Source organism: Nyctereutes procyonoides, unplaced genomic scaffold (assembly GCF_905146905.1).
Source record: "Nyctereutes procyonoides isolate TBG_1078 unplaced genomic scaffold, NYPRO_anot_genome, whole genome shotgun sequence".
Classification (NCBI taxonomy): Eukaryota; Metazoa; Chordata; class Mammalia; order Carnivora; family Canidae; genus Nyctereutes; species Nyctereutes procyonoides.
The window spans coordinates 54612600-54640088 of record NW_026575140.1 but is presented as its reverse complement, the minus strand read 5'-3'; the positions used below and the strand labels follow the sequence as shown (position 1 = coordinate 54640088).

General features: G+C 45.1%; 2 protein-coding genes across 4 annotated transcripts; one reads left to right on the top strand and one right to left on the bottom strand.

The window, feature by feature from the left end:
* Positions 1 to 2356: 2356 nt before the first annotated feature.
* On the bottom strand, positions 2357 to 16569 carry LOC129496756 (protein SCO1 homolog, mitochondrial). The gene is made up of 6 exons (XM_055305027.1): positions 16300 to 16569; positions 15209 to 15299; positions 12218 to 12415; positions 11362 to 11454; positions 7382 to 7497; positions 2357 to 3253 (listed from the first exon to the last, which is right to left on the bottom strand). Exons 1-6 carry the CDS (start codon positions 16567 to 16569, stop codon positions 3119 to 3121), a joined length of 903 nt encoding a protein of 300 aa, XP_055161002.1. The 3' UTR covers positions 2357 to 3118.
* Positions 16568 to 27445, top strand: ADPRM (ADP-ribose/CDP-alcohol diphosphatase, manganese dependent). Of its 3 annotated transcripts, XM_055305025.1 has the most exons (5): positions 16671 to 16730; positions 17517 to 17655; positions 21875 to 22486; positions 23394 to 23510; positions 26743 to 27445. In XM_055305025.1, the coding sequence occupies exons 3-5, from the start codon at positions 21892 to 21894 to the stop codon at positions 27051 to 27053; spliced, it is 1023 nt and encodes a 340-aa protein (XP_055161000.1). In that variant the 5' UTR covers positions 16671 to 16730; positions 17517 to 17655; positions 21875 to 21891; the 3' UTR covers positions 27054 to 27445. The 3 variants fall into 3 exon arrangements, with proteins under 3 accessions (XP_055160999.1, XP_055161001.1, XP_055161000.1); XM_055305024.1 differs by lacking the exon at positions 17517 to 17655 and having other exon boundaries at positions 16568 to 16730; XM_055305026.1 differs by lacking the exon at positions 17517 to 17655 and having other exon boundaries at positions 16568 to 16730; positions 23394 to 23506; positions 26743 to 26843.
* Positions 27446 to 27489: the final 44 nt, after the last annotated feature.

Sequence of the window (27489 nt, the reverse complement as noted above, 5' to 3'; positions counted from 1 at the left end):
TGAGGATTCAAGGGAAATGCATCTCAATACTGTTCCCTGGTATTGGAGTAAGGGTGATTTTAAAATTATATCCTTCAACTTTTCTGTCCCAAATTTTGAAGCTATAGTAAAATTGTGGGAGAATAAATCAACTTTTTAAAGTACACTTTAAAAATGAATAGCAAATTACGACCTCCTAGGTTCTAGCAGGGTTGAGGATGGTTGGCTAAAGGGGTTGAGGGGACCTCAGGGGTAAATACGAGCAAGCACCCATATTGTTCCAGGGTAACCGTAACTCATGACTTGGATAAAGAATGCTTGCGTGGGTGACTGCTCTCTTAAAGGGAGCTTGCACACATACACAAGTTTAAATAAATTGTACCAGATGAAAAAGATGTCATTTGAGGAATCATGGGTGATTTGAAAATTTTCATTTTTTACTCTTTAAAATATTTTAAAGTATCTCAGGGCAGATACATTTGCAGCCTCAAATCACTCTACTGGGTTCACACTGGCCTCCCAATTCATGGTGCTTTACTGTGGATAGACCAAGTGGGTGGCTCAGTGAGTCTCAGTGCCTAGACCTCAGGTGATCGGCTGCCTTGGGGACCCCCCAATGCATTAAGTCCTTCCATGCCTCCTGCACCGGCAGGACACTTGCAATTTTCAAATGAACAACGGCATTTGTAAAAATATTGATTCTATGGAAGCCTCGAGCGCGAGCACTCCTAACTCACCCAGGCAAGGATCTGCAAGTGATACTTTGCCAAAAGGCAGCCTTGATTTTCATCTCCCCAAATCCAGGACTGAGAGGCTGCCCACCCAGCACATGGCACCCCAGGATGGTTGGATCCCCATGGTCACTGTGAGCCCCCCAGGGCAGGGGCACAAGCAGGAGCGTGACTGGACACGGGGACCCAAGTTCTCAACTAGGTTCAGAAAGGCTGGGACTGTCCCCTCATGAATAAAAAGAGACCAGGACGTCATCGCTGAGGCCCCTTTCCCTGCTGCTAATCCAAGTCTTTCAACTTGACACTGGAATGAGGAGCAAGTACGTTTCTTCAAAAGCTGCTGTTCCCTTTCTGGATCATGACACAAGCTCTAACTTGGAACAGCTGAGAATGAGGACTGCGTTTTTCTGGGAGCAAGCCTGTAGCAAAGGGATCCACACAAACGTCCTGTGGCTTAAAACAGACCCTCTTTTCTCATGTCTAGCATTTTAGACATTTCGTATCTTTTTTTTCTTTTTGGTCTTTTTAAAGTAGACTCCATACCCAGAATGGAGCCCAGCACGGGGCTTGAACTCACACTGCTGAGATGGACACCTGAGCGGAAATCAAGAATTGGATGCTCAACCAACAGGGCCCCCAGGCACCTCCATTTGGTATCTTTTGTGTCCTTTGGTGAATCCCTCGCCTTGACACGATCCCTAGCAAAGGTGATGTCGTGGTTGTTTCTCAAGGAGCCTGCCTGAGGAAAGAGAAGAGCCACTGTGGTGTTTCTCCAGGGTTCTGGAACAAAACCCCGCACACTGGGGGCTTAACATATGCCCCTCCTCCTACAGCACTGGAGCCTCGAAGTCCCAGGGCGAGGTGTCGGCGGGGGTGGGTTCTGGTGGAGGTGGTCTGTGTCATCCTCAGGGACACCAGCAAGACTGGGCGAGGGCCTCATTTTAACTCCCTTAAGTCTGAAAACACTCTCTCCCCCAAGAGAGTTCACACCCTGAGGCACTGGGGCTCAGCACTGTACAACTCCTGGGGGGACACAGACCAGCCCATGGCCACTGCAGAATTGATGGTTTTTCTTTTCATGTACACTGATGTATTTTTGGTAGGTTTACTGGGAGTACTGAGAGTTTAAAAGCCAAGATAAGCCTGTATCCTGTGCCTGTCAAACCCAAGTGATGGGCAAGAGCCTGTTGTCGGACTAGAGATGAGACCTGTTGCATTAGGATTTACTGAAAACTTCCAGAGAACTTCGCCCTGGGTGGCAGCTTTGGGTGGAAAAAGGTGACCGTCAAACACAGACATCAAGGGAAGGTTACTCACAAAAGATTCATCCCAACACTCGACAGTCACTTTCCTGAAAGGCTGTGTGCACAGCACTGTGAAGGTCACACCACAAGGTGGGCCACGGTTTCCCTTGCCCAGATCGAGAACTTGCTTCCCCACAAAGCTTCCCAGGCCTGGTCTGAGGCACCTACAGGTTGCTTACGAGTGCAGGGGCCTGCATCCCACCCCGGACTCCACGAATCTGGCTCTGGCCCGGAACGTGGGCTTTCACAAGCACCCAAGGGGTCCCCTGAGGCCGTAGGTCTCTCTTCGAGGGCTGTGTGCTGCCATGTGCACCCACGATTCAGCCACGGTAAAGGTCATGCTTGCAAAACTGAACACACCTTTATTTCACACCCACTGCCACCCTTCTAGGCAGAGAAGTGCCCTGTGTCACAGTCATGATCCACATTCCCTTCCATCCATTTGGTAGGTCGCGAAAACCCGGCATATTTAAAGAAAAATCATATAAAAGATCCCTACAGAAGCTGATCTATTGGTTTTTCCCCAAATTTCCTCTTCATTAGTATACTCAGCAGGTGCTGATGAACACAATGAAAACCTGACCGTGACATCTGTAAACACTGAAGACCATATACACATGCGTTTTCAAGTCTAAAGATTAACTGAACGTCCAAGAGCCTGATTTGACTGTTAGCAGCCCCCAAGAACTCGAAGCAGGGAAGTGAAGGCACTATGGAAATTACACTCTTCCTGGAAAATCAGCCCCACAAGCTGGACAACGAGGGTCCAGGACACCAGCAACGCTGACCTAAGGGCCCTGCTGACGTGGGGAAATGCACCTGCCGGCCCCCTGCTTTCCTGAGGTCCACTCTGCTGGCTTCACGTTAACTTGGTCCTCTGGTCCCAGGTGACTATGTCGTTGGAATCTTTACAGTTCCAAGAACTCTCTTGGCTGAACCCAAGGGTAACCTGCCCCGCCCAAAATAAAGATGCTCTTGTGGTATGAAGGCCATTCTGTAGGTTGCATATACATGTGTGTGTCTCTATATATTTTGGCTCCTATGGGAGATAAAGCCTTTTTCCTCTTCCGCAAGAGAATCCTGCCGCTGCCGCCTCCACGCTGGCTAGCTCTTCCTTCTGTGCTCTCTCATGTGCGCGGCAATGCAACCAGCGATTTCGGCATTCTTCTTGTTCTGGCCAAAATAATCTAGGAACTGGCCATCTGGTCCAATCAAGTACATTATTATTGTGTGATCCACCTGCAGAGTAAGAGGTGGGGGGAGGGAGAGAAAGGACAATAAGATTACCAAACATGCTGCTTATGTGACTGAGTGAACGCTGCAGGAGAAGAGAATTTCACATGAATGCTTAAACAACCTTTGTTACACCTGTCGTTTACAGAATGGGTCTAAGCCTGTTATAATAAATTCATGGTGACAACTATCCAAAGTCTTCTGTGTTCCAGAACTCCGCAATGACTACTGCTCTAAACACAAGGAAGAGTCTGGGATTCTTTTGGTTCCACCCGTAACATGCGCATCCACACAATCTCTGACTCTGCTCCTAAGACATGGCTGCTGCTTTAGGAAGAACCTGCAGCTCCTTACTCCTAAATGCTGCTGACCACTTTTTATTGAGAAGAATACAGAAAACTAACTACTGCTGTTAAGTATATAAATTCTAGCACAGTGTTTAGTCTTGATATCAGTGATTCAAAGGGAAATGTGGAAACAAGGGTTTTTCTCCCCTAAGAAATTCGTATACACTATGCTGAATGATCCTATCAGAAGCAGATCATCTGGAAACTAACTCCTCAGGCTGTAAATGCTACCCCTCCGAGGAGTCAATTTATTATCTATTTTCCAGGCAGAGTTCTGAAAACATTCCTAACTCTGAGGCTTAGATTAGTCATCAATTTTTTAATTTATGTGCTTCTACCAAATCCAATTTTAAATGAGAAGACTTGGCGCCTAGAGTCCTTGGAATTTATTTCAGGCTTGATTGCTATTTGGCAAGACAAAAAGGAAGACAGAAATGTGATCACACATACCAAGCTGGCGACACCCCCCAAAGCTGCCCGCCACACATTATAGGTCTGTGAGGTTATTACTTCTTTATATACACACATTCATAAAGAGGTAGCAAATGGAAAGAACCACTTGCCTGCGCACATAGGGAAGGAATGTGCTCAGACAGCTGGTGATTTCATGTGTCTTAGAATAACGTACAGCAGGAGCAGGACAGGGGACCCACGATTCTCCACACATCTGATGGAGTCTCAACGGAGTCTTTGGCTTGCTCTTCAAGCCTTACCCTGTAGCTTGCACCTCTCTCCCTACTTTTTCCTATTCTCTCTCTCTCCCTTGAAATTCCACTAGAATTCCAGTGGATTTTTTTTTACGAGTGTTCTTAATATAAATTACGTTCTAATACATAATGAAAATATTGTTCTATCCATATCTGCCAAACTTGTCAGTGGTCACATCTCGACGTTTGGCTGGCTTGTGGGCAGAGCGAACGATTGTGTATTTCTAAGACAGTGTGCTTTGAAGCTCTAGTGTCTCTCAGATGGAAAAAGGAAGCTAGCATGACGCACAAGCTCTTTCACATGCCACCTTAGTCCTGGAGCCAGGTATCCTAGTCCTATGCAAACAATCAAAAGGGCTTGAGAGTGAGCTTATCATTAGTAAGTGCCGGACCTCAGCCTAGAACCTGGGTCTGTCACAATCTGCTGCTTCTACTGTGGACCAGCAGTGTGGCTCTTCTAATGTGTGAGTTTTCTAGACACATATATATGCTTCTTATGTTTTTGAAAAGGTAACATGTATACATAAAAGTGAGCACAAGAATATACAGTAAACTTATGCAGTGGAAATCTGGCACTCCTTCTAGAAACCCAGAGTCCCCCTGTTCTCCTTGGAGAAGGCCACTGTCACCAGCTCCTTCTGGATTCTTCCAGAGTAACTGCCTGCATTTATTAGTGTGTGTGTGTGCCGCCTGCTTCTCTCACTGCAAGCATGGAAGTAACGATATACTGTAGCTGCTTTCTCGTTTTACAGGATACTGGACTCCATTCCTCAGCAGTACGTACACAGCAGCTTTAAAAAAAAAAAAACGGTTGCCTGGTGTTCAGTCTTCTCTAAGAATGATGCTGTAGGATATGGGTGTAGAAAAAAATTCCCCAAAGCAGAATCTCTAATGTAAAAGGTACTGCACTTGAAATGTGACAAACCACTCCCCGAAGAGTGTGGATCAGTTAATTCCTAATATCCATGTGCACAGGAATGCCTGCTCTTCCAAATTCACTCCAAGAGTGGATCCCCTCTTTTCCCAAATTCGATTTTGACAGTGTATTTCAAACTTCTGACCTCTGCTGGTCAGAACAGATTTCTGAAAGTGGCATCACATTGTATAATTTCCATTCTTTCATTTTGAGTGGAACTGAACATCTTTTCTTGGGTTTGAAAGCCAGTTGTAGTGCTTTTCTTTTTCTTTCATGAGAGAGCATGGGGGACACAGAGGGAAAGAATCTTGAGCAGCTCCACACTCAGTGGATCCTGAGATCATGATCTGAGCTGCAATCAAGACATTTGGACATTTAACTGATTGAGCCACCCAAGCGTCCCAAATTGTGTATAACACAGACTAAAGTAATAGCGTGTGTGTGTGTGTGTATAAATATATATACACACATGTATATATACACACACATATATATGCCATATATATACATATGGTAGTGACATGCATGCTCAGCTTCCAACGGAATCCTAAGTGTCTGGCATGCCCCCTTTGCACGTACTATCAGTCTGAAGACTCCACGGGCACTCGAAAGCCAGAAGCCTCCCTTCTGCTGTTATGGAGATCTCAACCCTATGGAACTCCCTCACTCCCTATAGGTCCTTAGATCTTGACAGAAGCTTCTCACACCATTTGTGGATGAAGATCTGTGGCCTCACGGCACAGAAGGCGCCAGTACCAATGAGAATCCTAAGCTGGAGAGCACCTCCCCCTACTGGTTGATTTAGCAAACGTATAGCAACGATCTCACTGGTTCTTCCTTGGTATTTTAATTCCAGTGCAGTTAATAACATACAGTGTTATATTAGCTTCAGGTGTACGATTCACTGGTTCTTATCAAAGGTCAAATTCTTAGGGCAATAGACCAGTAGGCCTCAAAGTGGGGTCCAGGATGCATTCTAGAGGGTACAAGAAGTCGTCTTTAAGACTTAAATATCTGCATTCTAATTTTTAAAATGAAAAAGTTAATCTTTGTATTCTGGATTCTGTGCAGGACTATCTTATGACTGAATACAAATCTCAGCACCCAAATGCATGTTCATGGTTATGATCTCAGGGCACCTAGCTGTCACTGCTGGTTACAGGCAGAAACCATGAAAATGATGTGCTCTGGCTGAGTCAAGACCAACCAGTCAAGGTAGACCACACAACCCAGTGTTTCCAAGTATTTTACCAGCACATGAAGGCCAGCTGACAGTATCGTTGAGCATCTGATAGACTCTTATGATTAATCGCTTTGCCCAACCAATGTTACAGAGAAACCAGAGCCTGACAGGGAAGATACGAAAGTACTACTGCAAGGCCAACTATTAATGGACAGGAAGAAATGTCCAGATTGAGAAGAAAACTGGGTGGGCGGGGTGGTCCTGATGCCCTCTGCTGGTGTTTCACGGTGACAGCACAGGTAAGAGAAGGAACAAGGCAAGGGGGACATCCTCCCAGGGGAGAGGCTGGAGAGGGAGTGCTGGTGAATGCCACGGCAACTCTTCCATGTAAACACAACCTCCTCGCTGTCCTTCATCATCCGAAAGCAAACATAAACACATAATTGTGCAAAGCATCGAGTTCCTAGAAAAATAAACCTTATGGAAAGTTTATCTTCTAATAGCTTTCAATCTTTTCTCTTGCTTTTCAGAATTCTTATCCATTCCAAAAATGCAGTTCCCCACATTCCCCATGGCCTCACACTACTTCTTCTGCCTCCTCCCTGGGACATGTGGAGAACCTACACGATGTTTTGAACCCAAATAAGCTTTGCCCCCAAACAATGGCTTCTCTTTATTTCCAACATGGTATCTAAGCATCATTTCTATTAAATCTAAAGTACCACTTGCCATGTATTTTCCCATAATTTTATGGGCCACCTAAAAACAAAAACAGGCAATGAGGTTACGAGAACAGTGAATGTACATTAAACCAGCATCCTTAAAAAAACTATACTTTTGTTGCCCTTTCAAATATCCCAAATTCCTGAGGAATTTGTGATCTCAGCTTTTCTTTCATTTCTGAAAAGCCAGTCATTTGAGCTGTACGATTGTGTGGGGCCTGAGAGCTGGCCCGTGGGAGATGCCTGAACATTTACTTACTATGTAGTCCTCATCCTCGTCCTTGGGGCCAGGGCTGTAGTACACCCTGTATGCTCGGGCCACTTGATCAATCTCCTCTTTGGTGCCTGTCAGCCCAATCAGTTTAGGAGAAAATTCTAAATAAAAAATCAGAAACACAGTGAAAAATGAGAAGCAAGCAAAACTACCCCACCCCCCATTTTAAAAACTTCAGTTATAAATCAGCTCCTGCTGCCACTTTCTTCCAATGGGTATCTGAACACTCCCTCGTGATTCACAGGAAAAAGAAATACACACAGAACAAATGCAAATACTCCTTTGTAATAAAGAAGTCACAGTCACCAAGACAGGCCACATTCTGGGCCATTAAATGGACCCTAACAGAAACCATATGATGTGCACTTTCAGACCACAGCAGAGTTAAAATAGAAGTAACAGAAAGATAAGTGGAAAATCCCAAAACACATGGAGATGAAACACTTCTGAATAATATGTGGGTCAAATAAGAAATCTCAAGAGAAATTTACAAGTATTTTGAACTAAGTGACAATGAAAACTTATCAAACTTTGTGGGACGCAGCCCAAGCAGTGCTTCTGGGGTCATGTGGCACTGAAATCTGTATATTGCAGAAGACAGACCTAAAATCAGGAATCTAATTATCCTCCTTAGGAAGCTAGAGAAAGAAGAGCAAATTAAACCCAAAGTGAACAGAAAGGAATTAGAACAGAAATCAATGAAACTGAGAACAGGGAATCGGTAAAGAAAAAGCAATGAAACCCAAAGCTGGTTCTTTGTAAGTCAGATCCTTTCAAAATGATCTTGTAAAGATCTGGAGGAAACATATTCTATGTTATTTAAACCATATTTTAAACAAAATTAGTTGTTTTTAAATACTTAGACATACTTCTGACATATGCTGAAGTTTACAGATATTGTCATGAATTAAGCAGTTTTTCACTGTATCCTGAAAAAAATGTTTGCTTCACGATTTACTTATCTCATAACAATAGTTCTCATTTTCTAGCAAAATAATCTCACAGCATGCACCTGATGTATGGCTGTATGGTTTTTGGGATTCGTGTAAGTGAGCTAAAGTCATTTAAAACACCTGGATGCATCAGACTGGAGAGATGACAGTCCAACACTTATTAATTGCATTACCTTCTTCCAATCTTCCAAAGGTAGAGAAAAAAGCCTACTGTCATTTCTAATTCATCCTAAATTGATAAACTGTTCCCATACTGAAAAAGTAGGATGGCTTTTCTTTTCTGCTCTGAGAGAAAAGTAAACGAAGTCTAAATTCACTGCATATCAACACCTTTTAAAAAATATTGTTGAAACTGTAATAATTTTCTACATATGAACTTGAATTATTTTTAATGCCGCCCCCCATTCCAATGCAATTAGTACAGATTATATCATCATTTACTGTATGTATGTCCTGGTGAAGAATATTAGTGTAGGGTTTTTGCATTTGAATTATGAGAACTCTCTCCTCCTCTGGGGACATTTAGGACTTGGTTAACATGTGGTAACAAACAAGTGCCAACATCACACACTTACATTGGAGATCATCTGTCACCCAATGAGTTATACCTGCTGCTTACTGCTTTAGAAAATAAACATGATATTGTTCAAATTCCAGCTAAACTTGTATGCCATGAGCATAAATTCACCTTAAATATCTAATAAAAACTGTACAACTTCAAGAAAACATAAACTTTTGTAACCTTCAGTTGGGGAAAGATTTCTTCCAAATGAAACCAAAAGAATTATCTATAAAAGAACACACTAATAAACTGGATTTCATCAAATTGAAAGCTGCTCTTCAAACCACATTAAGAGACTGAGATGACAAGCCACAGACTGTGAGAAAATATCTGCTAATCATATACCTGTAAGACTCAAATTGGGAATATGCATGATAAAGGAATACAAGTAAAACGAATAGCCCCAGAAATGAGCAAAAGTTGTGAAAAGACACTCATCAAAGACATACAGATAGTAAATAAGTACATGGAAAGATGCTTCATATTTTTTCCTGAAGATTTATTGAGAAAACGAGCAAGTGGGGGAGGGACAGATGACAGAATGAGAAACCCGAGCAGACTCCTCCCTGAGCATGGAGCCCAACATGGGGCTCGATCTCATGACCCCAAGATCAGGGCTGAGCTGAAACCAAGAGTCGGATAATTTAACCAACTGTGCCACCCAGGAGCCCCAGATGTGTACTACCAATGGTCGTTAGAACAAAGCATATCAAATCCACGATGATCTACCATCGAACACCTACTGAAGTGGCTAAAATTAAAGGCTGACCACATCAAGTGTGGTGAGGATGGGCAGGAGCTGGAGCTCTCACATGTGGCTGGCAGGAATGTAAAAATGTGCAACCACTTTGGAAAACTGTCAGTTTTCTTAAAAAGCAGGAAGGTGCACCTACTACATGATCCAACAATCCACTTGTATGAATTTACTCAAGAGAAATGAAAAGTATGTGTCCGTACAAAGACTTGTACATGAATGCTCTCAGCAGCTCTACTTGTAGCAGCCTCGAACTGGAAGTAACTCCAATGTCCATCAACAGAATACTGCTCAGCAATAAGAAAGCGAGCTTCTGATCAGGCTAAAGAATGCATGAGTCTCAAAAGAATTATGCAGCAAAAGCCATTAAAAAGAGTATACAGTGTATAACTCTGTTTGCATAAACTACTAGAAAATGCAAACTATTCCATGTCGACAGAAAGCAGATCAGTGGTTGCCCAGGGACAGGAGGGGTGCAAGGGAAACGCTTGGGGGTGACGACACATCCATTTTTTTTGGCTGTGGTGATGGTTTCACAAGTGGAGACATATGACAAAAGGTAATAAACTGTACACTTTAAATATGTGCTGCTGTACATCAATTACAGCTCAATAAATATGTTAAATAACAAGAGACAGCAGCTCCTTCTCCAAACATACTCTGAAATAACCTCAAAGCTTTAGATACGTGTTACAATGTGTCATATGATAAAATTAAACATAAAACTATTCATTACCCCTCCCTTTGACCATAGCCTAAATCAATTTCACCATAATTAAAATTAGAATTCCAATTCCTGATTTTTCAGCACCCACGTTCCTGTCACTCCTATAACAAAACAGATTTTTGTGCTCATCATTTTTCAGCTGAAAAAACTTGAATCCTGAGAAACTACACAATTTAGCCAAGTCATGAGAACCTGAACATTCATCCTTAATTCTACCATAACTTAATCTTTTTTTTTAAAGTGCCTTCTCATAGGTTTTAACCTGCACGTGAAGAAATTCTTCCATGAAAAGTTATACATGTGTCTGTCATAGTAAATGTTCTGGATTTACAAAATATGTGTTGGGACCTCAATCTGTATATAAAGTCTCTAATCTCCCAATCTACATACTCCCAGGATGTACGTTTGTCCTAATTTTACAGAATGGGGTAGACCTGGAATTAGAAGCAATGTGTCCTCACTCTGTACTCAAGGTTCTGTCAGCTTTGTGGATATATGAAGGCCAAGTCTAGTCCTTCCTGTGACAAAAGAAACAGAGCTGTGCACTAGGAATTGAGAAACTTGTTTATTTATTTGCTTATCAGCCATAGTCACAACTCAGCCTCACCTTTTTATTCGCCTATAAACCTGATGATAATATTTGTTCTCCCTATTTCATGAGGCATGGAGGTCAAATGAGTTGATCTTTCAAAAACTCTAGGAGCTTAAAGAGATGTAAAGTATTATTATTATTAAGATTTTTATTTTATTTGTTAAGAGAAAGCATGCGCACACATGCATGTGAGTGGGAGTGGGGGGGAGAGGGAAGGAGATGGAATCTTCAAGCAGACTCTGCTGAGCATGAAGCCCAACAATGGGGCTCGATCTCATAACCCTGAGATCATGACCTGAGGCAAAATCAAGAGTCAGATGCTTAATTAGCAACCGAGCCACCCAGGAGCCCCAAGATGTATTGTTAATACGACATACCTTTCACATAATTTGCGATGGCTTCCTTTGTGTCCCTTTCTGGGTCAATAGTGATGAAAAGCGGAGTTAAATTTGGCAGAGTTGGAATACTATCTGAAAGAAAGTTCTCATTGGTCAGTATTCACACTCTAGGGAAAAGAGGAACATCAACAATTACAGAGGAGAGTAGTTAATGTTACAGCAAGGTGTTGAGGAAACAGGGGAGCACCTAACATTCTAGTGGAGAGGATGGGGCAGGGGATCGGATGGCCTGCAGGAGGAGCAGATGTACACGGTGTCTGTGGTGGAACCAGGTAATTATCTTACCAAACACCTGCACCAGTGTGTACCTGTTACCTGGATCACGACATGTGACTATCTTGTGTCCTCATCCAATCTGATGTTTGTAGTTTGCCCCCCCACCCAGTATCTCAAGGACAAGAGAGACTATCAATAAGGGCTGAACCCCCTGAAACAATCTATTTTAAGAAGGACGTACCCTGCCTTCTCATTGGTGCTAATAAATGCCACTGAGTGCATATCACAGACTGCACGCCCAATTTTTTAGTCTGTCTGTCACAGGGATGAAGGCAGTGTCAGGGATGGGCATGTACATCCAAGGAAGGGACACAATGCAGAGCTATGAGAAACCCAACCTCCCCGACATGTTTAAGCAACTTAACATTTAGCATCAGAACAACTCCCTCTGCTAGAGAATAAGGTCACAGGAATCAAAGCAGCAAACAAGTGCAATGCTTAGATTTTGTTCTCACAATGAGCCCAAGTGATTCCAACACCCGACATGACAGTAATTCAAGAATGTGAGAAGCATGGTGACATTAAGTAAATTTACTTTTTACAGTTGGTGATGGCTTACCTATTTCATCCACGACTTGAATCATTTTCTCTAGTTCTTCTGGACAGACATCAGGACAATGAGTAAAACCAAAATAAATCAACACCCACTGACCCACATAGTCTCTGTCCGTTTTGGGCTCTCCAGTGTGCGTGGTGAGGGAAAATGGGCCCCCGAGCAAAGGCTTTCCCAGGCTTCGCTGCCGCTCCTTCTCCAGCTCTTGAAGAGATACAAACACGCACGGTCAAAAGTCAGTGTAACCACAGGCACCGAACTGCCTGATGTACAGTCAGTTCTACAAGTCATGCCTGTTGCGGCAAATGGTGGAAATGAGTCTGGAATGTGGAAAACAGTCTGTTTTCAAGAAGCTTAAAAAATCTTTCAAGGAAAACAAACATACAACAATGAACAAAATCAAATGAATTTGATTTTGCTATGATACATAGCAAGGACACTAAGAAAACAAAGCGGTGAAGAGATTTCTTCCTCTTCTGGAATGACGCAGTCCTGCCGTCAGGCGTGGCCATGATAGGCTGGGGGATAGTCTGCAGCAGCCTAGACCAGACTGTCTGGGCCCAAGGTGGGTACCCGGTGTCAGGAGTCTTAGCCCGAGGGTCCCAAGGAGGGCACCTGACCGGGGTGGGGACAGTGGCCATGGGACCTCACACAAGGGATCAATAGTAAATAAGCATGTTAAAGATAAGAATCACACATGGCAAGAGAGGTAGAAGGGTGGACAGATGGACAGGATGCATGCTGTAGTACTGTGCAGCAACTGAAGGTGCCAATAAGAACTTGTGGCTGCAACATATACAGATACAGAAGTAAATGCATCTATAAGTACATATACGTCTATCTTCTAGCTGGGTCCCCAGAGAGGAGAGGACCCTGGAGCAGACACAACCCAGCAGTGATGAGCCCATGTTCTGATTTCTAAAGATCACCCTCCACTAAAAGGAAACAGGGCTTTTTGGAGAAATGGCTGGTATTGGAACTATGGCAGAGAGGTCCAAGATGAGCCAGATTTAAGGAAGAACTAAGAACTCTGAAGACACGTCAAAAAGAACAGGAGCTTGCTCGGATCCCAGGGACCAATGCGGAACAATTTGAGCATCAAAATAAAGAGATTATGAAGGCATAGGAAAGCACAAGTCCATAAGGACATACATAAATGGGGAGTCTTGAGGAGGACTGGAATATTTATGTATGAAAATACACACCATAAAATACACATTAACCATGTTTTCCATAGAGAAGCCTGACAGACGCATGATCAACCTGAACATTATCAGTAATGGAACAAAATGAGATCACATGATACCAGACTAGAAGCAGTGAGAATACAGCATCACTTTTATGAGATTCCTGCTGAAAGGACACATGTGGGTTTGTCTGACTCCCTAATAATCATGAAGAATCCTCCTTCTTGGTTATGAGGAATCAAACTCAAACTAAAGGACATTTCACAAAATAACTGGCCTGTAATCCTCAAAGTTTTCAAGGTCATGAAAGTCACATAAAGACTGAGAAACCGCTACAGATTGAAGGAGACTACAGAGAAAAGTAGGTACAGGTATGTTTCCGAACCGGATCCTTCTGGGATAAAAAACATCAAGTTGCAAAACTTGAATGAGGTCTGAATACTGAATGGTAGTTAACATGTCAATGTTAGTTTTCTGATTTTGATGGCTACATTATGATTATGTTGGTGAACATACTTGGTCATAAAAAGTACACAGTGAAGTATTTAGAGATGATGAGACAGCATGTCAGCAAAGACTCTAAAATGATTTAGAAATACTTTTAGTAGTTTTATAATAATTTTTTAAAGACTTTATTCATGAGCGACACAGAGAGAGGCAGAGACATAGGCAAAGGGAGAAGCAGGCTCCCTGTGGGGAATGATGTGGGACTCGATCCCAGGACCCCGGGATCACGCCCTGAGCTGAAGGCAGATGCTCAACCACTGAGCCACCCACCAGGTGCACTTACAACAATTTTTTATAAAACAAGTATTACTGCAGGCGAAATTCCAAACTGAACTCAAAAGCTTGCATATCCTAGAACTGTCTCTGCCACTACAGTCCTAGTTTCTCAGATTTGTTTCTTTCTGAAACTGTAGGATCTTAATTTCTTATTAGAATATGAAAATCGCATAATAAATGATTGTTACACAAAATCAACATCATATGTTGATATGGATCTTATAATGCTACGATTCTAAAACCTATGAATTCTCACGTATATAATTTATTAAGAAAAAAAATTTTTTTTAAATTTTCATGGATTTAAAAACATCCTTTGTATCATGGCATCAAAATTGACTCTAAAGAACCATGACAGATTGAAGTGATATTTTAAAGGTTTACTGGAAACTTCTAAACCAAATCTTAAAAGCCTGGAATATTCACTAAAATATAACGTGCATGCAAACAATTTCTAAACACTTCCCATGCTAATCTGGAGCAGTTCCTGGCACCCCCTGACCAGGTTCTCCCTATCTGTCCATCATCCATGGTCAGCCTCTGGCCTCTGCCGATACTCCGTGGTCTGCAGTGCAGGTTGGCCCTTCTTTGGCCCTCGTGAAATCTTTTACTCCTGTGTCTGCTTCCCTGTAATATGCACCTCGATGGCTGGACTATGCCTCAATCATCTTTGTACCCTCTGGGCTTCCAATCACCCACATCCAAGCCTGTCCACAAGTCTTTTCATTCTGTTAGATGGTGGTATCTTGGACTAGGTCCTGGACCTGATCAAATGAAATGAAAAAAACAGATGACTTCGAAATCAAGTGAATAGTGAATAGTATTGCACCTACTTTAAACAAATGAGCCATGCATGGTTATATAATTTGTTAACCGGGAAGCTGGGCGAAAGATACACAGGAACTCTGTAGGCCATCTTTAAAACTATTCTGCTCCTATCAAATTATCTAAAGATAAGAAGTCTAAAAACAAAAGATGCTAGAAAAGAAGAACTTTATTCAGAGCTAACCAGAGAATGTCTACTTACTCCGTGTCTTTTCCTTCTTGAAGTACTTCATTCCGGCCAGTAAAGCTCCACCAATTGCAAACGTGAATGCCAAAGACTTCCAGGAAACAGGCTACTGGGGCAGAGATTTCAAATAAAGATATATATTTGTAAGATGCAAACATTCAACCACACTGAATTCACTATGGTGGTCTTTCATAGACACGAATACAAGTCCTGATCCTGTTAAATATACAGAAGGTCTCCTGTTCCTCTGGGGGGAGGAAGTACCCAGTCTGGAGGCACTTTGCACCGCGGTGATCACAATCACCGAGGCATTCATTTCCAAAGGGAAACTCCGTAAGTGCATTCCAGGTGAATGAGACCCAAAGCTCAATCCTCACGACTGTTCCCTCCGTGCGACCCCGACTGCCATCTGCTGATTTCAAAACCCGTTACTTAGGTGACTGTGCTGACTGGTAACTAGGAACACAAAACAAAGAAAATTCGGTTTGACCCAACTCTGGCTTCCAGAAATAACAGAGCCAAAGCAGAAACGGAGCTCCTCGCAAATTACTTGTTTGCACTCTTTTTCCAGTCCCGGGGTACATGTCCACCTCCTGGGCCTCCTTCGTGAACCTCCCCTCGCCCGCGCCCCCGCTTCTGAAGCCCACCCCTCTCAGCTGTCAAGTTCTCCTGGGGTCGGAACCAGAACCTGAGAAAGATGTGTTAGATGGCCTATCCTGCACGCAACCACGACGCGCATCTCGTCCTGCTCCATTTCAACCCACGCGGCGACCCTCTCAAGGGGGTTCAAGCGACAGAACTAAACATGCTCCGAGCCTCAATCCCGGCGACGCGAGGCCGAGGCCTCCGCGGAGAACGCGAACCCTATCTTGGGGGCATCTGGGGAGGAGCGGGCGCCCGAGCGCGCTGCAACCCAAGCCCGAGACTGCAGCGGCGTGGGGAAGCCGTCGGCTCTCACGTCCTCCGCTCCGGGGAGGAGGGCGCGGGACCCGCCCGGCCGGGCCGCGGACGGTCTCGGAGGAGGCCCGCAAGGCGGCGGGGGCGGGGCGGGGCGGGGCGGGGCGCCGCAGGCCGCGGTGCAGGGAGGGCTGCAGGGCCGCACTCACCCCGGGCTTGGAGGGGCGCGTGGGGTCTCTGCGGCCCTTGGGCTCCGGGCCGGACGACCCCGGCGGGGGCGGCATCGCCGTGCTCACGCGCCGCCTTCCCCGGCCGCGGCCAGCGAGCTCCGAGGCCCGCCACGCGCAGACTTGCCTCCGCCAGACGCCGGCGCTGCCGTCGGCCGGGGCCCAGACCCCGAGCCCGCGAGGCAGCAGCCGCCACAGTCGGGCCCCCGGAAGCCGCACGCCGGGGCCGCGGAGCAGCCACAGCCCCGCCATGACCGCGGCGGACCGCGCCTCCTCTGGCCCGCCCCCCGACTTCCGGCGCCGCGGCCACTTCCTCCGGAAGTCGCAAGGGGCCGCTCTTTCCGCTCGGCTCGCTGGTGGCGAGGTCGCCCAGCCGGTAGCCAGGGAGCCTGCGGCCGCGGAGCCGGCGCGCGGTAGGTGGTTCCTCGCGGCTGGAGGCGGGTCCGGCCGCGGCTGGGCGGGGGCTTGGCGGCGCGGGCGGCGCGGGCGGGCGCGGGCGGGCGCGGGAGGCTGCGGCGGGCTCGGGCTCGGGCGCGGGAGCGGGCGCGGACCGCCCGGGCAGCACCCCCAGCCGCGCGGCCCCCGCTGCATCGGTCCTGGGGTGCGGGCCGGCCCGTTGCACTCGGCGTCCGGGACTTACTCCCAGGGGTGGCCCTGGGCGGGCTGGGGCGGTGAGCGCGGCGCCGAGCGTGGGGCACCTCTGGCGCCGGGCTTGCCGGGCTTCAGGTGTGCGGATGACGTCCTCCCCGGGACCGCGCCTGGCGCCAGGCCGGGGACAGCCCAGCCGTCCTCGCGGGCTCAGAGCATCCTTCTCTCTGGCTGCTGAAGCTGCAGCTTGTGCACGCGCGGCCTCTTTGCCTGTGTTTCCATCCCGGTGTCTGCACCCCTAAGGCCTCCCGTGCCCTGCCCACCTCCGCGCTGGACTGGCAAAACAGAAAAACACGTGGGGCGGGGGCAAGGAAAAACCCTTCTACTTCTCCTCCTTGACTTCAGATTCTGCTCCTGCCTGCCTTTTATCAGGGAGCGTGCCCCACTGCGTGTGGGTGTGCAGCCGGCATAACTCGCCGAGTGAGTGTGCTCCTTCCTCCACAGTCAGGCTGGACTCTGCTGATACCCGCATTTCTTCATTCCCGAGCTGAACCGGGATTTTCTGGAAGTTCTGCACTTCTGTTTTTTTATTTTTATTTTTATTTATTCAGGAAAGACACAGAGAGAGGCAGAGACACAGGCAGAGGGAGAAGCAGGCTCCCTGCGATGCAGGACTGGATCCCAGGACCCCGGGGTCACGCCCTGAGCCGAAGGCAGATGCTCAGCCACTGAGCCCCCCAGGTGTCCCAGGTTCGCACTTCAGATCCTTCTCAAACTAATTTTTCTGCCCTGAGGTTTCCCGTGGGTGAGGGTTCTCCTACTTGCCTGTTTCGGTGGCTATTTCCCCGCCCTGGGAGAAGTTTTTCCCCCAATTGCCAAAAAGACATAAAAATACCTTCCTCATTCAGGCAGTGAGCATCTAAAAATTTTGTTCGTCTTTCTCATGGCTCCACTGTGTGTTAATTATGTCAGTCATACAAATTTTCTACTCTCTTTTGTTCTATAAAATGTTTTGGTTATCTTGAGGTTCACTAGGCAGATATGTTTTCAGGTAATTAAAAAGTAATTAATGTGCAGGTAGTGCCATATGATTTACAAAGTAGATTACAGTATGTTAGTTGAATCTCACAAGTGCCCATGAGAGTTATTTCCCTTTAGGAAAACCTGGGACTGCAGTTCACTTTCAGGTCTTCCAGTTTCAAAGCTTTCAGCAGCCATCCTCCTGCCTCTTGAGTAAAACCTAGGTAACTTCACAAATAACGGTGCACTCCAAACTTTTAGAATAAACCTCACTTAAAACTCGGGATTTTCCTTTCTTTTCAAGAGCACATTATTTCCTTGGATCTTCTGATTTGTCCAGACTTTTTTTCTTCTCTAAACTTTTTAAAAACTTCATAGACATTTAGAAACATGCAGAAAAGCAAGAGAGCACAAACCTCACGCGCCCATTATCGGCTTCAGCAGTCATCCTCCAGTCACCCACTCTGTGTGTGTATCTGGTGGAGGATGCAGGGTATTTTGACAAAGTCCCATGGCATTGGCACATTTATTAATTCTGCATTTCCTCACTGGAGGTGTCTGGGGTTTTTTTTTTTTTTCCTCTCTCTGTCCACCAGGACAGTCTTTTTGAGCTCCCTGGCACCTCCCAGAACCATACAATAAGAGACAAAAGGCATGAACTAGTGGATAGTTCATGCCTAGTCAGTTCCCTGCCCTCTGGGGTTTTTTGGACCCGCCTGACTTACTTCTGATCCTAACAGTCTTTCCTTACACGTAGCCTTGTCTCTTCTCCTGCTTGCTTCACATCTTTCTTTTAACAGATGGCAGTATCAGTTTGTATTTGTGTTTAAAAGTAATGTCTTTATTTTGTAAAACTGTATGTTCCCTGCCATATGTCTTTGACATTTCTGATCTCTTTTCTTCCCCCAGAACACATTACTGTTTTGAGGTGTGTGGCCCTCGCTGCTTCCCTGCACATTGCTTAATTTTCTTGAAAAAGTTGGCAAATCTCAGTTTACCCTTGAGTTTCTTCTCTAAATTGAACTGTATTCCAGTGAAAGGTGTATCTGATGGGACTTTTCATATAACATGACAGGAATCTTTTTTTTTTTTTTTTAAATTTATTTATTTACGATAGTCCTACAGAGAGAGAGAGAGAGAGGCAGAGACACAGGCAGAGGGAGAAGCAGGCTCCATGCACCGGGAGCCCGACGTGGGACTCGATCCCGGGTCTCCAGGATCGCGCCCTGGGCCAAAGGCAGGCGCCAAACCGCTGCGCCACCCAGGGATCCCACATGACAGGAATCTTAGAGCCAGTTCAATTTGACTAGATTCAGAGGAAAATTTATTTATATATTTATTATTTATTTATTTATTTATTTGAGAGAGGGAGAGAGAGTGTGTGAGCGTGCACACATGAGCATGAGGGTGGGAGGGGCAGAGAGAGAGAGGGAGAGAGAATCCTAAGCGAGCTCTGTGCTGAACGCCGAGGGGGGCTCCTGAGATCATGACCTGAGTTGAACCAAGAATCGGACACTTAACCAACTGAGCCCTCAGAGGAGAATGTAATGGCTGATGGAATTGAATGACCAAGAGTAGTTCTAGCAGGAACAGGTGGATCCCAGTATTCAACTGATGTTTCCAGGACTTGACTTCTTTGCATCATTCAAATGTGCTTCCTTCCAGGTTGGACTTCTTCTCAGGTAACCTTCCCCAGCAGCTCCGGCCTTCATCGTCAGCTTCACAGATGTGGTTGCAGCAAAAGCCCCTGCGCTAAAGCTCAGGGTATATGCTTACTCCCAACTGATCAGAGGGAAACTGGGCACTTACAGGCCAGGCTGGGGTCATGTGTGTGCTTTTCAGACACGTGCACAGCCAGGGGGTAAAGGTCATAGCACATGCAGCAATGCAGGGATTTGTGTGGATGCCTAGAGGGACTAGGGCTGCTATTACCAGAAGAATAGGAAATGAATACTAACTAGGCAGGCAAAAATAATGGCTTCTCCTAGAAGATCACTAAAAGTTCCCTCTGGGAGATCCGCCATACAGATCATCACCTTACAGCCTCTGAGTTTGTTTATTTATTTATTTTTAAAGATTTATTTATTCATGAGAGACACAGAGAGGCAGAGACATAGGCAGAGGGAGAAGCAGGCTCCCCATGGGGAGCCCTACGTTGGACTCAATGCCTGGACTCCGAGATCATGACCTGAGCTGAATGAAGGCAGATGCTCAGCCACTGAGCCACCCAGGCGTCCCTACAGCCTCTGAGTTTAAAGACAAAAACAAGCACATCTGGCAAGGGATAAAAGCCTCCCCAGAATCCGCTTTCTCTTAAGCTCTGGTAATCATGTTCCAGTGATAACATGTACCCAGTTATCTTCTGTTTGGATTCTCCTACTAATCTGTATTTTGAATCACAAATATTTGAAACCAAATACGACTATAGATTTTCATCTAACTTAGATGAATTTGATGTTTAATGTATCTGAGTTCTCCACCCTTCAAATCAGATGATCTCACCCACCCTGCACACATAATAGCTGGCCTGGTATCTACTGGGGTTTTCGGATGGGGACTGCAGAAGGAAACGAGCAAATGAAAAAAAAAAGTGTTAGAACACCAAGCTGCTCTTCAGGATTTCCAGCCTTTTTCTAGTGCTGCTTTATACCTGAGTTAGGGCTAGTTCTACACAATCCAATTAAGGAAGAAAGGAAAGTAATTGGGTGGATCACATAGAATGTGTGTCCTTTAGTGACAGTGATTTTGGAATGAAAAGAGACCTCTGATTCTCAAATTGAAGTCTGGCTCCCTTATGGACTGTGGAGTTGTCACCCCCACCTCGGACAGCAGCCCTCTGTCAGCTAGGATTTCACACTTCTGCGGATGATTAAAGAGAACTCAGTAGCTGTAGGGTTCGCTGGAGACCAGGAGTCTGAAAGTAATTTTAGAAATTCCACATGAAGTTGTTTTAGAAACAAGGAGCTTTAATAAACTTAGATGCCATGGTGCAGTCTATTGCCATAGACTTTATAGTAAGAGTAGTTGACTCTTTAGGGTCATGGCCTTTGGTTTTTAATTTAATTCTTAGTGGTTTTGGCTCTTTTAAGGCATTACAAATGGTTATAAATTTAGATTGTAAATAATCTAATAAAATAATAGATTTTCAGGTCTAACTCCTTTGTTCTCGGCTAGTGTGGCAGGGCACAGATCACATATGAGAAGAAAAGATGATGATGTATTTTCCATTTTGGTTGTGAGGGTAGTTAATATTCATGTTAAAAAAAAAAGCTGGTTCAAATTCGAATCCAGCTGTTGAATAACCAGGAACCATTTCTCAGAAATGAAGATCATCACATCAATATTATAGCTAGTTTTTGTGCCGGATTTTGTTTCTTTATTTAAAATGATTCCTCTCCTTTCTTCATCTCTTCCCCCTGTTATTCCAGATAGAAAATATGAGCAAGTTCTTTCAAGCAACCTACACACCAAAGAAGAGAAAAGATCCAGCCTGACACAAAATAACCTGTAGCAGGAACCTAGCCAAAGTACAATGAACAAGTGTAATATGTAGCTTTCTATAAAGAGAATCCTGAGGTGATAGAATTATTTTTTGTGTTTGTGGAAGAAAGTACTGTGTGTATGTGTAAAAAAACTAGTGTAGATTTCTTAAAAATCACAAGTTCTACCAGATGTGAGGTTGACTTTCCTGGATTTAGAATGCCTTTTCAATAATAGGATAATACCTTTTTTTGTAAATTATTTCTCTTCTGAAGAATAGAGGTTATTTTACAGAGGAGAGGACTAAACTGTTTAAAGGACTTGGTACTTTGTCTCCAGGACAATTGGACTTGAAGGCTCATGTGCTTCTCTCTTTATTATTAATACTTTACCATCCTCTTCGGCCCATTTGGAAAAGTAAAATGTTTATAGCATAGTAACGTTTTTTTCCTTTATCTCATTTATCTAGAAAGCTGTTTGGAGGTTATGGACGATAAGCCTGGAACCCTGAGTGAGAATTCGGAACTTCTCTTCTCCTTTGGGGTAATAGCAGACATTCAATATGCTGATTTAGAAGATGGCTATAATTTCCAAGGAAACAGGCGGAGGTACTACAGACATAGTCTTCTTCACTTGCGGGGTGCCATCGAACACTGGAATACAGAGGGCCGCCTGCCCCGCTGTGTGCTTCAGCTTGGAGATATCATTGATGGATATAACGCACAGTATAAAGCCTCCGAGAAATCACTAGAACTTGTTATGAACACTTTCCAGATGCTTAAAGTCCCGGTTCACCACACGTGGGGGAACCATGAGTTCTATAACTTCAGCAGAAACTACCTGACGAATTCTAAACTTAACACAAAGTTTTTAGAAGACCAGATTGTGCATCACCCTGAGACTGTGCCTTCGGAGGATTACTATGCCTATCACTTTGTCCCGTTCCCTCACTTCCGGTTCATTTTACTGGATGCTTACGACTTGAGCGTCTTAGGTGTGGATCAGTCCTCTCCAAAATACCAGCAGTGTCTGAAGATACTGAGGGAGCACAATCCAAATTCGGAGTTGAATAGTCCGCAAGGTGAATTATTCCTTTGAGCTGAGAATCTAATACATTGTCTTTACATTCTTCAGCTACCTTTTATTCAGCAGGAAGATGGATGATTAAGGTAAAAGTATATTGTCGCTGTCGTTCAGGGGCAGGATTTCTCACAGGCCTCACGGCGCATGGATTGGTTGCAGCTGGTTCAAGATTCATTCATTTAACGGGTATCTGAAAGCCTGCTCTGGGCCAGTCCCTTTTTCCAGGGCTAGCTCTTCAGAGCCAGAAGTAATGCTGACAGTGTCACCTTTGTGTATGGGTTTTTTTTTAGTTTTGTTTTGTTTTGTTGTAATGGGATGGGTGGAGTGGAGGAAGCAAGAGAAGTAGGTGGGCAGGACAAACCAAAAACAAACAGAATTATGTCTGCAGCAATAAATGCTGCCAGGAAAATTATGTGTAATGTTAAAGATAAGGACTCAGGATAGTGTTTTAGCTTAGCTGGTCAGAGGTGGCCTCTCCAGGGAGGAACAACATTGAAGCAGAAACTTAAATGCTTGGAAGGACATCGAGGTTGTCCTTGGGAAGTCCGGGATGGGCGAAGTGTTCAGGAGAGAGGGGGACAGATGGAAAGGTGCTGAGTACAGTGACACCCAGGCATCATTAAAGGACACAGGACATGGCCAATGGGGTGCAAGGTGACTGTCTCCGTAGGCACAGTCAGGAGCCTGTGTTTGGTGTTCAGTGTAACATGGAGCTAGCAAGGTTAGCAGACAAGTGGGATACGGGCAATTTATCTGTACGTTGCTCTCAATTCTTGTCATTTCCTATTTAAGTCAAGTGCTGCCACATTTTCCTACAGAAAAGTACAAGTGTCCCCATGTTAGCCAAGTGTGCATGCCCAGAGGAGGCAAGAGCTGATGTGTCTGATGTACTGCGTTCATTTCAGGACTCTCTGAGCCCCAGTTTGTCCAGTTTAATGGAGGATTCAGCCAAGAGCAGCTTAACTGGTTGAATGAAGTTCTTACGTTCTCTGACACAAACCAGGAAAAGGTGGTGATTGTGAGTAAGTATTTATATTACTTGATTATGCCAGCATTTTAGAGAATGGGAAAGTAGGTTTGAAGGTTTACCTAATAATATTTATGTTGTGGTGTCTTGTTGCTGTCAGATGAATACCTTCCTTTCTTTATGGAGAACCTGAGTATAAGATCGATGTGTACAGTCAGGGAAGGACTATAAAGTAGGCAAAATGTCTTGCTGTTTGTTAGTGCCTGTGAGATGGTCTTTTAGGTTTCCAAGGAGAATTTCAGCACCTGGGGTCATTTTTGTAGTACACTTGACCCTTGAACAGCATGCGGGTCAGGGGCACTGTCCCCCCACAGTCGAAAATCCATGGATAATTTGTGACTCCCTAGGAACTTGACTACAGATGGCCTACTCTTGGTTGGAAGCCTTACCGATGATGGTTGATTGGCACATGTTTCGTATGTGTATTGTATACTATCTTCTTAAATAAGTGAGGCAGAGAAAAGAAAATGTTACTAAGAAAATTGTAAGGAAGAGAAAATGCATTCATTGTATTTACTGTAAAATCATGTGGATAAGTGGACCCACGGAGTTCAAACCTTTGTTCATGGGTCGACTATAACATGTGAGTGAGAAATTCAGGCCAGGCCCCATTCCAGACCTCAGCCTCAGGAGACCTGCTGCTCAGCACAGTGGCCACCAGCCAGAGGCCTCAGCTGTCTGGTGGAACCAGAGCTGGTAATGGCATGAGCATTAGAGACGCTGCTGGCAGTGGGTACTTCAGTTCTGGACTGTCTGCCACATGCCCGCGAGGAAATGAGATTGATGTTATTTCCACCTAGAATCATCTTGCAGACGGGCTGTCATCACAGGTTGTGGCAATCAGGAGGTGCTTAATACACACTCAGCTCCGGGTGTGTGCACACGTGTGTGCCCACATGCACGCACATGGAGAACTGAATTCTGGATTTGCAGTGTGGCTGGTGTACTTGGTTTGGGCATGGAGTTTAGATCCTAGGTGTAGAATTGATGTGGCATAATGGCTGAACTGCCTGTGCCTGGGGTCCCAAGGGCAGGGGACTGTTCTGTATGCATTTGTTTCTGTGCACTGTGTGAGTCTGGGTAAGTGTTTGAATTTATAAGCTACTGTTTTTCTCTGGATTGCACCAAATGGAATTAGGAACATGAAAACCCCTTGAAGATGACAAGCTATTCTGATAGCTGATGATCTAAAAGTACACCTCCATAAATAGTCGTGACTCTTTCACCGAAGTGGAGAAAATGTGTAGGTGGAGTGGGAGTGTCTGTGCTGCCATGGGAGTACCAAGTGTCATCTGAGGCTCAGAGAAAACAGGGTGCCCTGGGGTTATTGGGATGATGTGACATTGGCTCTTCAGTAGGTGGTCTTAAAAATCGGGACACTTCACTTATGTCTGCTGTTTGGTCGCTTCAGAGAATACTGGAGCTGAGAGGGACCTACGGGTCATACCGTCAACCCTTTCATCCTGAAGCTCAGGAGACTGAGATAAATGACACAGTCCTGTCAGTAGTTCCTGCTTTTGGCTGAGACTGGCGTCCACCCCATCTCCTTTCCCACCCTGTCCTGGATTTCTCCCATTTCCTTTTATGCCCCCTGTGGATGTTAGCCGTGTCCTATATTCATACTCCCTTCACTGTAAGCTCAGACACCTGATGAACAAACCCTTGATCACAGTTTTTTTATAGCAAAGTTTTAAATGGCTAATAGCAATTTTTGTTGTTGTTGTTGTTCTCCTTTGCTCTTTGACTTCCATTTTGGGTATTGAGAGGTCATTTTGCCTCTGCCTCTGGGGTTTGGGCCATGCAGTTAGAAGGCTGGCCCTGCTATTTGTTGCAGCAAGAGGGGATGTGGGGTGGGGAGTCCAAAAGTTCGGCTGTGAAAAGGTTAAGTTTCAGATGCCTGTTAGGCATCATTGGAGACATCAAGTAAGCAGTTTGGATGTTTGAGGCTGAAATGCAGAGTGAAAGTCTGGGCTGGGTATAAACACGTGGGAGGGGAAAGAATGCCAGAGACATTGGAGATGGTATAATTACTAGGTCACATTAGGTGTAAACAGAGAAGCACAGCCCAGGGACCAAGCATTGAGGCCCTCCTAGTAGGGAGTGGGGAGATGAGCAGCCCACCAAGGGGAGTGATAATTCATGGTCATCGAGGTTGGAGGGAAACAAGGGGGACTGGTGGTGTCCTGGCAGTCCAGCATTTCAAGGACGGGGAGCAGGTCACTGTGTCAGAGGAGTCCAGAGTCATGCCTCAATCTGGAGAGTCACCAGCCTCTGTGGACTCTGAGACCTCATCATGGCTTCAGGAGTGGTTGTGTGTGCACACACCCGTGGGGTGTGTGTGTGCGCGCCTGTGCCCACCCGTGTGCCCACGCTCACTCATAAGTTCTTCTGACTCTTTTGACTCTTTAGGAATCTGTTAACACCCCCCTTTTTAAAATGTATTACAAACTGATAGGTATTAAACAGAATAAAAATATTCATAATAAAAATTTAGAATAAAAATAACCGTTTATAGTAACAAAACAGGAAAGTGATTTAAGGGGAAGAAGCAAAGCTGAGTGAGCTTTTGTGCCTGTGCTCCAGAGTGATACATGACATGACCGCCTGTGTGTCTTGGCGTCAGGAATTCGAAATTCTCCCGGCTCTCCTTCCATGTATCTCCTGCAGGACCTAGGATAAATATTCCCTGCTTTACCTCACTTTTCTCATCTGTAAAATGGCTCTGGCTATGTGATCTCATGGAGGTGTTTATAGCAGCATGAATCAGTTTTAAAGCACTGTCTGTATGAATGACATATAACCCATGACTCATCCCTACACTGTTCTTAAATTAGGGGTCTCTCTTTCTGTGTAAGAGACTGGACTCCAGCATGGCATCTGCCTGGCTTCTGGCCACCCTTGCGGGCCGTTCTGCATGGGCCTGCCTCGGTTTTTCCCGACACTCGTGCCTCTTCGGATGCTGTAGGCTGTAGGGATCTCAGGGGTTCTGCCCAAATGGAGGCCTCTCCCGGGTGCGTGGACTGTCTCCCCCTCTACGCCGCAGAGATGAGGCTGTAGATGATCTAGTTCTTCACGTACATGGATTCTCTGTGGTCTTAGTCTATTGGAAATAAGTAGCAATACCCCCCTCCTTTCTTTTTTTTCCAAGTACTAGTTTTTAGCCATTTGTTTTGATGAAAGAGATATTTCTTAATTGGCTCATAACTTTTCTTCTCTTTAACTAACAGGCCATCTTCCCATTTACCCAGAGGCCTCTGACAGTGTGTGCCTGGCCTGGAATTACAGAGATGCCCTGGCAGTAATTTGGTCTCACAAGTGTGTGGTGTGTTTCTTCGCCGGTCACACTCATGATGGTGGCTACTCTGAGGATCCTTTTGGTGTGCACCACATCAACCTAGAAGGGGTTATTGAGACGGCTCCGGACAGCCAGGCCTTTGGCACGGTTTATGTCTATCCTGACAAAATGATGTTGAAAGGGAGAGGCAGAGTTCCAGACAGAATTATGAATTACAAGAAGGAGAACACTTCCCAATTTTAGTCTGATTTACCTGTTTACCTTTACAGAGTGGTGGTTGAGTGTTGTTTTTGTTTATCTCCCCCCACCCCCCAGAAATCCTCAGGCTCATTGTTTAGCATTCTATTTGCACAACGAAATGTATTTATGGCCTCAGTGTGCGTTAGCTCATGAGACACTCTGAAATGTCATTTTTTGGGATAACATATCCAGGGCTGAGGATTGGAAACAGAATGAATGAAAGCAGCATGAATCTGCCAGGGAGGAGACCGAGGGGGCGGAGGGTGGTGTCATTCTCAAAACTGACTTCATTTAGCCTTATCGGAAATTTTTTACTTTTTACAAGGAGGATGTATTCATGTATTACCTATGTAATTTAAAATTCATAATAAAAAAATAAAATACGCTCAGGTAAACTTTGTTTATCCTGCTGTGTGAATAAACTTTGGACCTTAATTGC

What these genes read in the sequence shown, in the direction of transcription:
- LOC129496756 (XM_055305027.1), bottom strand. Translation starts at nt 16,569, where the DNA reads ATGGCGGGGCTGTGGCTGCTCCGCGGCCCCGGCGTGCGGCTTCCGGGG. An exon ending in CAAGAAGGAAAAGACACGGA is followed by an intron (nt 12,416 to 15,208) that starts GTAAGTAGACAT and finishes TATCTCTTCAAG; the next exon opens with AGCTGGAGAAGGAGCGGCAG. An exon ending in ACGAGGATGAGGACTACATA is followed by an intron (nt 3,254 to 7,381) that starts GTAAGTAAATGT and finishes CTTACTCTGCAG; the next exon opens with GTGGATCACACAATAATAAT.
- ADPRM (XM_055305024.1), top strand. Translation starts at nt 16,568, where the DNA reads ATGACCGCGGCGGACCGCGCCTCCTCTGGCCCGCCCCCCGACTTCCGG. An exon ending in GGCCGCGGAGCCGGCGCGCG is followed by an intron (nt 16,731 to 21,874) that starts GTAGGTGGTTCC and finishes TCATTTATCTAG; the next exon opens with AAAGCTGTTTGGAGGTTATG. An exon ending in GGAGTTGAATAGTCCGCAAG is followed by an intron (nt 22,487 to 23,393) that starts GTGAATTATTCC and finishes CGTTCATTTCAG; the next exon opens with GACTCTCTGAGCCCCAGTTT.